General features: G+C 52.5%; 4 protein-coding genes across 4 annotated transcripts; 1 reads left to right on the top strand and 3 right to left on the bottom strand.

The window, feature by feature from the left end:
- Nucleotides 1–1591: 1591 nt before the first annotated feature.
- CCM_01851 (uncharacterized protein) lies at nt 1592–1871 on the bottom strand (the record flags this gene model as incomplete). The annotated part of the gene is made up of 2 exons (XM_006667005.1): nt 1592–1738; nt 1815–1871. The coding sequence occupies 2 exons, from the start codon at nt 1869–1871 to the stop codon at nt 1592–1594; spliced, it is 204 nt and encodes a 67-aa protein (XP_006667068.1).
- Nucleotides 1872–3611: 1740 nt separating this feature from the next.
- On the top strand, nt 3612–4277 carry CCM_01850 (uncharacterized protein; the record flags this gene model as incomplete). The annotated part of the gene is made up of 1 exon (XM_006667004.1): nt 3612–4277. One exon carries the CDS (start codon nt 3612–3614, stop codon nt 4275–4277), a length of 666 nt encoding a protein of 221 aa, XP_006667067.1.
- A 1421-nt stretch (nt 4278–5698) lies between these two features.
- Nucleotides 5699–7184, bottom strand: CCM_01849 (uncharacterized protein; the record flags this gene model as incomplete). The annotated part of the gene is made up of 3 exons (XM_006667003.1): nt 5699–6463; nt 6532–6744; nt 6840–7184. The coding sequence occupies 3 exons, from the start codon at nt 7182–7184 to the stop codon at nt 5699–5701; spliced, it is 1323 nt and encodes a 440-aa protein (XP_006667066.1).
- A 1666-nt stretch (nt 7185–8850) lies between these two features.
- Nucleotides 8851–11836, bottom strand: CCM_01848 (Fungal transcriptional regulatory protein; the record flags this gene model as incomplete). The annotated part of the gene is made up of 5 exons (XM_006667002.1): nt 8851–10042; nt 10100–10656; nt 10717–11243; nt 11395–11497; nt 11672–11836. The coding sequence occupies 5 exons, from the start codon at nt 11834–11836 to the stop codon at nt 8851–8853; spliced, it is 2544 nt and encodes an 847-aa protein (XP_006667065.1).
- Nucleotides 11837–14360: the final 2524 nt, after the last annotated feature.

The following is a 14360-nucleotide window of genomic DNA, read 5'->3' as shown; positions in this document are numbered from 1 at the left end:
GGCTGTCTCCGCTGTTTCTCCTTGTTGAAGACACGTCAACCGGATCTCGTCACCAGATCAAGTAACCATTGACAATCACCATCACCCAGGCACAATCGTTGAACTCGGCGCGACTGCCCACGTCTTGCAGCATCTGCCTCGCTCGCTATAGGTACTCCGCCATACTATGGCTCCTGTATATTCCTCCGTGCAGAATATACCATGGCCGCAAATGGCCGCAAATGGCCTTGAAGCGAACATGTTGCACCTCCAACGTGCGACCATCAAACCGGCAATCAGTTTGTCGAATCATCACCACGTCCGGGGAACCTGACCCGCATGTCCCGTACCACATCCAAGTTTCTCCTTGTTCTTCTTGCCCCGTCTGGTTTCTGGTTACCGCTCTTTAGCGGCTTTCCTCAAACTGTGGCTCCACGCGGCTCGCTGGAATGCCCATCCATGTGATTCACGACCGTTGACATGCAAACATGCACCCCTCGAGGCTTCGCTGCCACGCCCGGAATGTAAACGCAGGCGCCACCTTGCTGCCAGTCTTTCATTGGCTGGGCCGTTGTAGCGCTCAGGCACCACAAAGAACTTGTTATGGGTTTACTCTCGCTATTTGTCTGCCGATCCTTATCTTTGCTTTCATCACCTTGTAGTCTTCCGTCTGAACAGACGCGGGAGGATGTTTCTAGTGTCAGGCTCCCGCTAGTCTGCCGAAACATGGCTTGCCCATGGTATGTTGATATTCGCCTGTATGTCTATTCCAGTAGGGCTGCGCGATATCTACAATTGTGCTACGGGTTCATCCAGCTTGGGTTTCAACTTGCGCCTAGGCCACAGGACATTGACAAATATTTAGGCTGTTGAACATCATTTCAAAGAGTGAAGTCGCGGAAATGAACTCACATACTGCAAGGCCAGGCAGAGAGAGCTAGCCGACAACCGTCGCTAGTACAATATCTGCTCAATGGTTGGTTCGAGCAGCCTCATTCAAAGTGCAGACCTTGCCATCAAACTACCAGCCTGACTGAACTGGCAACGCCAGAGATCAATAGAAATACAGTGCGCGTTTTCTCAGCGCGAAGAGACGAATGCGGGTTTCATCGTCTGTGTCGCAAGACGTGACTACGCAGATCGGAGCAATTCTGCAAACACGGCTCCAGGGTAGGCTGCAAGAGTGGTCCAGCTTCTTCGTCGCAGGCCTTGACCTTTCGAAGTAAAAAAAGACGTTACATCTGAGTTGCAGCGTTATTTAGTAAAAGAGATAGACGGCGTGTGTGGTTTGTCTCTTGTACGTGCCCTGACACAGTCCAGCTGTGGCAGCCAACAAGCGATAAATACAAGATGGAGTATAGGAGCCACATCATCGTTGTTTCCTACCCACTGTCATGCGAGCTACTCATTCATGTCTTAGTAAATGCTCATATACGTCCTCTTGTTTCTATGCAAAACATCCATATATGTACCTGTTTGACTAGACAAGAGCATACTATGTAGCTGGAGCCATCTCCGTGACCGGGAGATGCGACGGGAACGGCCACGGGCACTTGACCTCTATGCGACCTTTATGCAATTCCGCTGATATCAAATCCACCACTTGAAACCGTCAACCCATGTGCGCCGTTCCTTTGATGGCAAGCCAGCCATCGACTCGGAACCTGGGGAAAGCGGTTTCGGTCGATCTGGCTCGCAGGGTCCTGACACGCCGAGGGTGGAGCCCATAAACGCCCTGAGTCTGTAACAGAACGGATACCTATGCTACTCCGTAGTTAAAATTTGGTTAACGGGATGAAATCCGGGGAAACAAAAAGGACAAAAAGGGTACGTACGCGACGGTGTGGGGTGCGAGTTGCACGGTGATTGGGTGATTGGGGTGAATGGTTCATTGCTAGGCGCCGGGTTGGATAATGCATGGATGCATGGACAATCGGATGCACGTCATGCCGCGTGACGGGGAAAAGGTACGGCGGCAAAGAAAGAGGCTCAAATACGAATGCTGGAAGTACGGACAATAGTATGTGACTGTGTCTGCGGATAGTTACGCAGTCTTTCATCTAACGTTGGACACATGGGAGCTGCTGGTTTGTAGAGACGCAGATCGAAGTGTTGTAACTCGAGGAAAGGCGCAATGCAGAATGCAGGTCTGTTCCCTCGGTTTACTGTATATTAATAACTAGTTAGTTTATTTATTGCTGAGATGCGAAACAAAAAAGGGGTCTTGTGACAGCCGACCGATGGTGCCTCTGATAGTGTCACTCCATGGCAGCCACCAACGTTGTCGCTCAAGCCCCTGCGCTACCCACTCCGTATAGATCAGGGGGGCTGCAGCCAATGGATGGTGGCGCCCAGTTCTCGAGGGACCATCTCATTTCCCAGCATCTGGGGCCTTGTTTTCTTTCCCTGTTCGTGTTTGCTCGCGGAATACATTGGGTTTGTGGGGAGGCTTGTTGTTCGTTGTTGCAAGTACGGGAACCTGGCCCGCGGGGTGGGAGACCTCGGGAGAGGCTTGCGGGATCAACCCGAGCGGTCCCTTCTTTCGCAAGTCGTCTTTGCCTCGTTACCCGTACATGCGGAACAAAACAATCATTTGCTCAAAAGAGCCGGCTGGACGGTGAAATGCGAAATGGCGGACAAAAAGTTCTCGGCCGCTCTCTGGACAAGGGGGCACGGTGGGCAATCCACTTTTCACCAAGTACCCCAGCCAATCGGATATGGGACGCTAAGCCTGTTCCTGTTCATGTGCCTGACGGTCCGCCTGCAAGGTGCGCTGGAAGGCCGAGGGCCAGTAAACAAGCGCCCAAGCTCAGAGATGCAGAAAACCCTGCAAGTAAAGTGCAGGCAGGGATGAGCCCAGGGCACGAGAAGAAAACAGGCACAGGCACACTAAATTCCTCCATTGTTACGGATACCAGTAGTTTGCGCCGTTCACTGCCCTCTCCGCCTCCCGTCACTGCCTCGCTCTCACCAACAACGGCCCACCCACCCCGTCTCCGCCCCCTTCTTCCCTTCCTTCCTCCTCACGCCTCCTCGACTTGGCAAGTTCGACCAGACAAACAATACACTCTTTTCCTCCCAGAAGGCCGTCCCTCATTTTTCGCGCCTTCGTCTTTCTTTCTCCCTGCTATGCTTTTCTAAAAACAAAATCCATTTACACTGGACGTTCGTTGATCAGAACTCCAACCGCTCCTTGGTGCTGCTCAGCTTCATTCCTTCAGCTGGCGCCCGTCCTATCCTTCCTGCCACCCGCTGGCCTCTGATCCAACCACGACGCTCATTCTAACCGGAGAGAAGCAGAAAAAATCCTGTTCCGAACACTTGACGTACGTCTCACATTTTACTTGCACATCCATTTTTAGCCTGCCTGCGCCTTGCTTTGTTACCGCCCTTCCGTCCAACCACAGTCTGTCCTGGCCTCTGGCAGGAATGCCTCGAGAATGCAGCTTCCAATATATTCAACACCGTCTCTCAATACTCGCCAACTACTCCTCATACTATTTGCTTCTGCATGCTCTTTAAATCGCCCAACTAACCCCGCGTTCGCATCAATAGCCTCCCACGACTTCAAACTATCTGTCCTTCATTTATAATATTGAGCACATCTCGTCTCGATACCTCCACGCCAAGTCATGGCACCTACCGCCCCCCTCAAGAACTTTGCTGCTCGCAGCGCCGGCACAATTAATACTGCCCTAGCCCATCGCCCAATCATTATTGACCGCGACGAGACGTCTGGCCTGGAGCCCTTCCGTCGACTCATTTCCCGAAACTCCAACTCCGAAGATGGTTCCGACAAGATGATCAACGCCCTCATCACCGTCCTCGTTCTCGCCTTTGTCTCCATCATTCTCATTTCCACCCTCTACTTCTTCCGTCGCTCCCGCCGCCTCCAGAAGCTCCGCAACCAGTCGCTGCCTACCTACAACGACGCCAGCAAGGAGCCCATGCTTCAGCACAGCCTCACCATTGAGACCAAGCACAACGGCCGCTCCAGCATCGTTGTCATTGGCCGCGACGGCCAACCTATGCTGCAGAACCCCAACTCGCCTCCCGACTCTCCCGACAACGTTCCCGAGATTCACATCACCTTCCCCGACGAGCAGGGCGACGACGGTCGCCGCAAGAGCGGCCGCGTCCTCATTGTCAGAGTCGGCGACAATGCCGCTGTTGGCCTCGAACCTGTACGAGAAGAGCAGCTTCCCGCCTATGAGAAGGAAGCCAAGGGCCAGTTCCAGTCCATCGACATGGACAAGATTGGCGGCCTAAAGGAAAAGGATCGCAGCCTGTTTCAATAGACGACAATAACCATGACTGCTTAGCCTACAACAAATGGGCATCGAAAAGACTGCCCCAGTTACCTTCATCACCATAACCGACGACCTTTTTTGACGACATTTTTCTTTTTCAGGATACACAAGCCATTTACGTGGCAACCAAGACATACAATCCTTATTTTTCTTTCCCCCTTCTTTGAAATGCTCCTTTTCTTCATTGCTGGGTTTCTCTAATCTCGACACTTTGCACAAGCGCGCAATTTTCGATTTACTTCTATCGACTATGTCCGCTACGACTGGCGGATTTGTTTGAGCGGCAGGGACAAAGTCTGGATCTTGAACCGACAACAGCACCGCTTTTTACAGCCTGACTGAAGGAGAGGGTAGCCCGTGAGCCTGGTCACCGATTTACAGCCTGCGTTTTTATTTTTGGGTTTTTTTTACCGCAAGACTTGGGCTCCGGCTGTGGCAAATACCTGATTATAGCTGTATATTTGGCATAGTGTATAATACATAGTACAAGTGCGTTGATGCGTGTTTGCTTTGACCCGTATTGCCCTTTTACATTGTCGCTCCTATACCTTTTTGAACATTGTGATTGTCATGTCATGCAACCTTTGATTTGCTCGTCTGTCTCAAGCATCACTGTTGGTTCATCGAAATCTGTCGTGTAGCATGACGTTGTTTGTTTATTTGGCCAACTCCACTATTGTCTTGCACCAGTCGTCAAAACTTGTTTTTCTTGTCTCATCCAGCCCCTCCCCCTCCGTCATTGTTGTAGGTTGGGGAATTCACGGGGCAGCATTCCAGTCGCGTGCGCGCGCGTGTGTCGGTTACCACTTGGTGGGGGGGGATGTAGCATCGCAGGAGCAGCCAAGGCCCGCCCGCGTCTCTGGCCCCCCAAGCAGACTGACCAGCAGAAAATATTGTGAGGGAGATAGGAGGGATGAGTGTTTGTACGTCGACATGCCATGTCCACTAAATGGGTTGAAAAAGGTGCAAAGAATTAACATGATTAAATCATAATACAGGGAATAATACAAACAACCATGAGTGCAGCCCTCTCCGACAACATTCCATAACGATGAGTGCAGCTCTCTTCGACAACAATCCATATGAACCAAAAAAACCCAAAGCCAGTAAAACCTCCTGTACAAGACAGACAGGAAGAAGAAGAAGAAGAATAAGAAGAAGAAGAAAAGGAAAAAAAAACAAAAAAAACATCCATGACTCCCAAAGCGCCGGCCCACAAGGCGTTTTATTGCTGATATGCTGTGCGCTGGCTCTCCACCACTCTCGCATCCTTTCCTTCGTGTATCAAAACCACCGATTTTGCGCTATGAAGTATAATAAATAAATGATAAAATAAAACAAGAATATTATGTGCGATACAAAGCACGTCATGCATTGGCTTGTTCTCGTCTCTGGTCAAGCCACGGTCCCTATGATGGGGGCACCGTGGCAGCATCCTCTTCAGGGGACCAAAGCATGGGCTTTCCGCAAATATTTTCGGCGGCATACGACCGGTACCGGTCTAGGATGTCTGTCGTGGGCAGCTGCTCAGACTGCGGACCAAAACTGTAATGGGCGACAATGGCTCTACCATCTGCCACAGCAGCGCGGCCCGACTTCTCAGGCATGGTGACGGAAAAGTGCTGCTCGTCATCCTGGCCAATGGGCTTGGCGCCGTTGATGTCTTTGCCCATAATGGCCATGAATTGGATGCCGAGGCGCTTCAGCTGAAAGTCCCACACGTTGAATTTGTACCTATGGAGCTCCTTGTTCTCCAAGTTCTCGAAGAAGCTGTAATGCTGCTGGGCAGCAATCTGCCAGTGACCGAGGCCTTTACCAAAGGCATGGTACTCGGTGTTGACAATGGGAGTTCCATCTAGGATATGGTCCTTACGATTGCGGATGGGTAGCCAACGGTGCTTCTTCTTGTCGGGCGAGTTCCACTCGAGAATGGCCATATCGTCGGGGCCTTTGTACTTGGGCAGCGTCGAGGCACGCCAATCGACTTGCTGGCCAGGTTTGAGCTTCGGGTAGGGGTTCTTGGTATCGGGCAGGTAAGGAAGGACTGCACCAAGATTCCAGTGCAGCCAGCTGATCATGGGCTGGTTGACGACGTTGGCAGAGACAATGTAATACTCAGGATGGGTGAGCTTGGTGCAGACGAGGGAGAGGATAGCATTGTCGTCGATAAAAACCTGCGCATGTGATTAGATAGTGTGACAAAGTAGAGGGTGGGGGGCGCATGGCAATGCTGTGTACTCACCACATCGTCGTCAATCTTGAGGTAGAGCGTGTCGTTGTCTAGTTCGTCATAGGCACTGGCAAAGCCCGATGCGTCTGTGCGGTCCACATCTCGCTTGCTGTAATGGGGCTCGGAGTCGAGAAGTTTTTGGAGAAATTCGATGTCTTCTTCCTTTTCGGTTCGCCGCAGCCAGATGACTTCGTCAATGAGACCGCCGTTGCTGACAAGGTTGCGCTAGTATACAAGGTCAGCTTTGGATTTTTTTAATCCGGGCAGTCAGAAGCAGCTGCGAGGGTTCTTGCGAACGGGGTAGGGCCTCGTCTTCGTACCTTGAGGTAACAGTCAAGAATGGAGACGGTGTTGCGTCGGCCGTAAAAGATGAGGACGACGACTTTGGGGACGGAGAGGGTCTGGCCGTGGGTGGTGCTGGAGACGTTGCGGCCGCGGACGACGGGGACGCGCTTGGAGGGGAGCTGCTCGCCAATCGGTCCTGGGCAAGTCACCTCGTGCATGCGGGCGGCAACGACGGGGACCTGGTTGTGGCCGCCGTGTAGCAACGGCGCGGGCAGCAGCGATTCGAGGTTGAGGGAGTGCCATGTGTAGACAAGCAGGGCGATGAAGAGCACAGAGGCAACAGCGGCGCTCCGCTTGTTGCGATGGACCTGCGCCAACATTGCCGGTGGTGCTCTTTTATTTCGGTCTCGTTGGTGTTGCGCCCGGGTAAGCTTTTGGTTGGAAAATTCGACGATGATCGTGTCCGGGAGGAAGCCGTCGCGTCGATGGAGGAAAGGAGACGCAGAGGGTTAGAAAAGCGGATGTACCACGGCGAAAAAAAAGGGGAGGGAGTGTGAGATGGCCTCGCTGCTGCGCCTGGTGGAACACAGACACGGGAGCGAGACTCCAAAAAAGAAATGGCCGATTAAGAAAAGGAGACCAAGAAAGCAGAGACAAGAGAGCGAGAGAGGGTTAGAAAGAGAAGGACGAAGAGCTCTAAACCTATAGAGTCTCGCAGGGATTATGGGTAATGTCGAAGGAGGAAGGAAGGGAGGGAAGGAAAATTATAGGAAAGAGCCGATAAGGAACGCAACTAACGCTTGTGGCGTGTGGCTTGTGGCTTGTTGCGACTCCTACCTACCTACAAATTACATACTACCTACCTGTTATCACAGCGGTGCAGCTGATAGGAGAGGACAGAGAGCTTCGAAAGTCCTTTTGGCGAATGAAATCACTTCACCTGTACAGAGAACGAGCATTTCATCTTTGATTCCTAATACTCGGTACAATCCGCAAATACTCTAGAGCTAGTTACGGTTGCTCGGAAAATCACTTGGCACAATGCACTCCCCTTGCTCATCAGCTCTTGTCTTCGTACGCTGTAGGGCTGTGCAGCCTGTGCTCCTGCTCCCTGCTCCCTGTCCCTCCCTACTGGGCGCAAGCGGGCAAGCCGTTCCAATGGGCCGGCCCACCCGGCCCACGACTTCGCCCCTCCCTGGCCTGGCTGACGGCGAGTCCCATTGCTCCCTGCAAAAGAACTCTTCCATCTTGCGGCGCATTCATCTAACTAGTTACATTGTACCTACAAATTCAATCGAGCAAGGCTGCCACGTTGGCTTACTCCGCACATCCCTCAACAGGTGCCAGGATGTGCCAATCTCATTGGCCCGGTCGCCGTTGCCGTATTGAATTAGTACAACTAAAACCTTAATCGGATAGGCTGAAGGAGCACCAGAAAAAAAAAAANAAAAAAGAACCGCACGAAAGGGAGAAGAGCAAGACAAGAAATACGTGCATAATAAACCTTGCCGTCCATCTCATCTCAGCCACCACCCCACCACCGTTCTTGGCACTTCGACGTTTTCGGGCTGCTCCTGCGCCTCTTTGCCGCGTTTGGGAGCACTAGCAAATGATGAAGCAATACCTTCCGTAGCAATATTCATGTACAAAATTGCAATACTTTCCGCATCAACTTGTAGTCATACTACGATACACATGCAGAAGTCATGGCTCTTGGCTTCTATCCTCGCAGCACATCTCACATCACTAACATCACATGTCCATAGTCCGTGCATCGGTGAATTAGCATTGCAGCTCCGGAGTTGCTCCCTTTTCCAGAAGATACATACCAACACGCCGTCGAATTCATGGGGTATCAACTGCTACCTAATCAAGGGCAGACTATCCAACAAGAAAGAATATACGCCGAAAGGGTCCCTTTATGAGCCCCGTTTTATCTCTACTCGCAAACGCCAGTCATCATCGTGTCATCCCCACTGGATAAATAGCCCAAAATCCAACAAAAGTCGTGACAAGTTTCCAAATCTTCTGCAAGCATCATGCTTCTCAAAAACGACCTGGATACAGAAATTGCGACCCCTCCGAAGATCCATTCAGATACTTGTTCGAGTACCCATTCACCTGACGCTGCTGATGCCGCAGGTACGCCGAAACATCCTTGTCGCTGTATGTGCGCTCTGACATTATCACCTGCTCTCCACCAGGCGTAAGCCGCTCGTCTTCCTGGATAACCCTGCTCATGTCCCTGGAAAAATCAGAAAGCGGAGAGTTTTCAAACGAGTTGTCGCCGTCGTACAACCCCAGCCCTATATCTTCCAGCGGCGCCATCCGTGCCTGCTCCAAAAAGAGCGGCACACCAGGCGGTCCGCTTTCCATCTCGAACCCAAGATTCACTGCGCCGTTCAGGCTCCCGTCGTCTGGCGAAGGCACGTTGACGCTGGCACTCCATTGTTCATTCGCAGACAAGTCGCCACTGCCGAGGATAGACCCTCCGTTTGGACCCGAAGTCATGCTTAAGCGCGTCGCCTCAACCAGCACCGAGTTGGGAGTCTCGTTCAACTTTCCCGTCCTGTAGTAGTGATCCACCATGGTCCTGTTGGCATCGTATGCTTGCTTAGTGATGCGAGAGACGTGGCTCCACGGCTCCATCACTTTAAACAGGCTGTCGATCATTTCTCTCACGTCGGCTTCCGTCACTACACGCGAGTTTATGCCCCTCCACGGTGGGCTCGTCGTATTGCCCGCAAGATCATGGTACAGGTTGTGGCACAGCGCAACGACCAGCACGCGAATGGCCTGCGTGCACATGTGTGTGATGGAGTAATCGCCGGTCAATCGAATTGGTAGTAGGGAGGGGTGCCTTTCGTGCTCGTGTCGAACCGCGTCGCAAAATGTGGCGACGCTGATGGAGTGCCCGACCGCCTGCTTTTGCGATGCGAGCACAAAGTCCCGCGGCAGCCGTTGCAGAAGATCTGGAGCTGTACCGTGCACGCCTGGCAGAGAAAAGCGATACAGGTCTACGTGGCTGACACCAATATGAGAGTGCAGGTAGATGTAGCCGTTGCGCTCCTCTGTGCCCATGATGTGCTCAATGACCCGATCGTTCAGCTTGTACTCCTTGGGCAGCGACATGTGGAAACGCCCGAGTTCATTCTGGAGAGCTCTAATCTCCGACATGACCGCCGACGGTTCTGGTCGCGAAACGTTGACTTGAGGAAGAGTCAATCGCTTAGCCGCCCTGCCGTTGTTGTTAGCGCGAATGCTCCTTGCCCATGTGGGATAGAACCACACTTACACCTGAATTCGATGCCTCAAATCACACAGCCGAAGCTGCCAAGCATGCAAACCAGCGTCCACCATGTTCACAGTTGGGTTCATGTGTAGTCGGTCGACTAGCACAGCATAGTTCCCGCGATAGGCTTCCTCCTTGCAAGGTAGCCGGAGCTTCCAGGTATCCTTGCGATTTGCAAGATACTCATCATAGCCTCCGGCGAGTAGCCGATCCATGTAGAAGTTCTGCCACACTAGCCGACGCAAGCTCTCTTGCTCGACCCAAGAGCGGCCTGTGTATATCCCGGAATCCCAATTCGCCTGCAAGCCAATCATGATGCGGGAGCCAATGCCGAGACATGTCCACACTCTGGCATAAGAGCCGAGAAAGAGGTTGAATAGTGTATTTAGGGTGGTAAGCATGAGAGACTCTTCCGAGAATCGATCAATGCTTCGAGTGAGATATGCCTCAACTTGGTTGCAGCATCTCTGGCCAAAATCACGACCAACTTCGCCAGGATTAGCAAAGAAGCATGTTACCGAGCATATCGCAGCGGCCTTGGCTGGGTGAAGTGTCATTTCCTATGCAGGCTCAGAGTTAGTTTCCATGATGCGCAGGAGCTAGTGTGGACATGTGCGTACATCAATCTGGCGCCATATTGTAGGAGGGTGGAGAAACCCCAAACTCGGCATCCAGTAGAGACAGTGCATGTATACTTCAAAATGGCGCGAAAGGATGTCTCTCTTAATCATTTTGTCCCTGCAGATGCAAATTAGCACGAGGACGGGTAGCTCGGGGGTTGATAGCGCGACATACTCGGCGTTGAGAACGTTGGGGTCTAAGAGCATAACATAATAGCCCTGAAGGGTGTTAGTCGTCGGGCTATTGGCCGACGCCTCTTCAGTAGATTGCATGCTGACGGCGGTCTCGGATGGCGTGGACACGACATCGGTGCCGTTGGCGGCATTGTAGCGAACACTTGTGAATTTTCGCTTGGTGGGTGTATACTCGCACAGGAGATTACTGGCCTCGCAGCGTCGACAGCGAGGCAAATCACCCGAGCATTTTGTCTTGTGCGAGTGGCATTGACCACAGGCTCTCTGTGCGCGCTTGCGTAGGGTGCCGGCCTCGGTGTGGCTGGCGCTGGGAGTGGTTCTTGACACGCGATCTGTGGAACATGGCTGTTAGTTATTGCAATTCGCCCAGAAGGGGGTTGTGCACTGTTCTTCGTGGTTATATGTGCGCGCGTGCATTACCCGACGATGTGAAACAGGCTGCTGTTTGTGAGAAGACGGCAGTGAGACGGAAAAAGCGCGTACCTTGAGAATCACCCGCATTGCTGGTGCTCTGAAAGCTACAGGCGAGCTCGAGGCGTACACAATTGGTGCACGGCCCAGTATTGGACTTGCCAGTGCATTTTACCTAAAATAGGACAAGGCACAGCGTTAGAAAAGCCGCGATAAGTGCGTAGTGCGTTCAAGGACATGCTGCTGCGTGGCGGAGAGCAAGCGAGCAGGCGACAGGCGGCGAAAGGTTTCAAGAGCGCTGAGAAGCTGGGCTGCAACGGGGATGAGTGAAGGTTGGTGCTTTGCTTACCTTGCGTAGCCTGCAAGTGCGACAACAGTCAGGAGCGGCAATGGTTGCCCTGTAGCGTTTGGAAGCTGAAGAATCTGCTGATGGCGCGGGCGACGACTCGTTTGACGATGGGTGTTTGCCAGAGGACGACTGAGCATCAGCGTCGATCTGACGCGGAGTATCCATGGAGGGCAGTGGGTCGCAGCATCAGAGGGCGAACTGCCTAATCTAATGGATCAAGCAGATGGTGTCGCCGGGTAGGCGTTGGCTAGGCGCGCTGCTGGCACGATGAGAAAACAAAGATATGAAGAAAAAAGGGAGGCAGGCCCGGCACTCGTCACGGCTCTCGAGGGCGTGCTAGCTTTGGCTGCAAAAGCGCTTGGAGTGTGTGCACTGGTGGTGGTGGTTGGCCGAGACCGCGGAGAACCGGGGAGAGAACGGAATTTAGCCGAGAGGACTCGTTGACGCAAGGTCAGGAAAAGGTGAGCCAAATGCGATGAAGATGAAACGGCGGAGAGGGCCGAAGAAGGTAGTCAGCAAAGAAGGGGCTGCTGAAAGCAGGGTTGGCTGGAGAGGAAAGGGACAAGGAGCAGAGGAAGGAGATGGATGGAAGGATGAAACGGAGCTTGACAGCTTCAAGAACATTGGCGTTTGCCTTGGGCAGGATCGGTTAGAAGAAGAATAGGTATTCAGCAAAAGGAAAAGGAAAAGGGAAAAGGAAAAAAGTAGCAAACATCAAGGTCGGGCCGGCTGTCGCGCGATGGCCGAGCACTGGGGCTGTACTAAGTCACCGGTGTGGTGCGTGTGGTACCTGCTAACGTTGGTTCTAGGTACCTATAGGTACCTGTAATTGAGAAATGGAGGGCGAGCTGGTGACTGGTGGCAGTGGGTGGCCAGCGCCGTGGCTGGCTGTACGGAGTACAAAGTGCAGGCTGGCGGGGATGCCGTAGGGGGCTCCTTGGTCGAGTCTAGAGCGGGGTGCCGCAGGCTGGAATGGTACTCGGCCTGGCTCTCGCTAAACCCCGCTCCCACGACATGGACTGTGGACACAAGTACATATGTATCTGCTGGGTACCTGCTTGCCTGCCCACCTGCATTATTAGCTTACAGAGACAGGCAGGTACAGACAGGTACGATTATCAATGTAACAAGAGGCAGTTTCCAGTTTCCGTAAGAAGCAGTAGTACCTAAGGGTGGACCTTCCCTGGCAGTTGCCGTTGTATCGGCTGCCCCCCGGCGCACTGGCCAGCCCAAACGAACCCAAACGGGCGGCCTTGTTCTCCGGATCAGTACCAGGTACGTACTAAGATACATCCCATAGTTACCACTGAAGCACCTAGACTTGGGTACGAATGTATTCTCAACTGCTTTCCAAACTCCCAGCACCAAGCCCTCACCACCCCCTCCTGCTCCGTCGAGTTGATTGCTGCAGACCCATTGCCGCCGTCAGGTAGGCACCATACGTCGTATATTATATCCGAATCGTCAGGTAACACAAGCAAACCTGCCAAGTATGCAGTTCATCACGTCAGTGCTTCCCTACTCCATTTCCCTGTTTGGGAAACTCCGTCTGTTCTCTCTTCTAATTTGACTAATTTGTACAGCCTTCACCTAGGTACGATACCAGGGGTTGCTTTCTTCACCACGACCAACTCGCCCCAGTTCCCGTCGCTGGCAACGCACGACTCAAGTCCTGTAGCCACTTTCCTCCAGCTGCATGAAAAACTCGCTGTGGCGGATATCTACCAGTTAGGTACCTAGGTAGGTATGTATATTAGTACATGGCTGCTACTCCAGCCGACAGCCGAGCCATCGCCCTTTCTTTTTCCGGCGCCTTTTCTTTTTCGCACTCCACTGCAGGAGATGGACTCTCAACGGCTGGACGCCGCCTTTCCACCTCGTCTCACCAATAACTTGTCCTTGCGGTTCTGCGGTTCCTTGTCGGCCGCCAAAACGTCGCTGTTGTTGCATCCATCTCTGCCCTCAGCCGTCACACTATACTTGAAATATTATACGGTAACACTGGCTTCTTGCAGAGTCGCTGCGCAGGTTCCCACCTATATCTACCATTATGCCGACTTCAAAACTTGGCTGCGTCTTTGTCAATGTCGTGTCCACCTCTCCCAGGCACTGCATCTTGGGAGAGAAAACGAATACGGTGGGGATAATCAAGTAAGACATTCGCTGTACCAAAACATCCCGCTTGCCACACCATCGCGATCGCCTAATCTTACAGCGCCAGCAGTGACAACTCCTGAAAATTGTGACCTCCATTTGCTAGTTACGAACAATTCCACCACAAGACCAGCAGCAGCTCACTTTAATCAATGCGACCTCGAAGCGGAGCCATCACTTTGAGCCACATGTCATGATGCAGGACCTTTTGCTCTGTACCTGCTGGCAGTATGAGAGTCCCGATAAGAAAGCACGGACTGGGCCGCCCTGGGCCGCCATCTCCAACTATTGCTTATTACATCTTCGATACATAATTCGGCATAATAACAGCTCAGCCACATCGATGTTCCGCCCGGCCCGAGCGTTTGCCATCTGTCTTGTTAACTACAGGGTTCTTTGTGCCGCTTTCACCACCGCCTGTTCGCTCGTCATCCTGCTTGTACTCCACAGCACCAATTGGCGGCTGGGAAAGTCGAAATTATAATTTGTACAGAGTACGGAGTACACTGAAAAAAGTGAGTACTAGCTGCCCACT

The sequence above is a fragment of the Cordyceps militaris genome, assembly GCF_000225605.1.
Source record: "Cordyceps militaris CM01 unplaced genomic scaffold CCM_S00001, whole genome shotgun sequence".
Lineage (NCBI taxonomy): Eukaryota > Fungi > Ascomycota > Sordariomycetes > Hypocreales > Cordycipitaceae > Cordyceps > Cordyceps militaris.
This window is presented reverse-complemented; position numbering and strand designations above follow the sequence as displayed.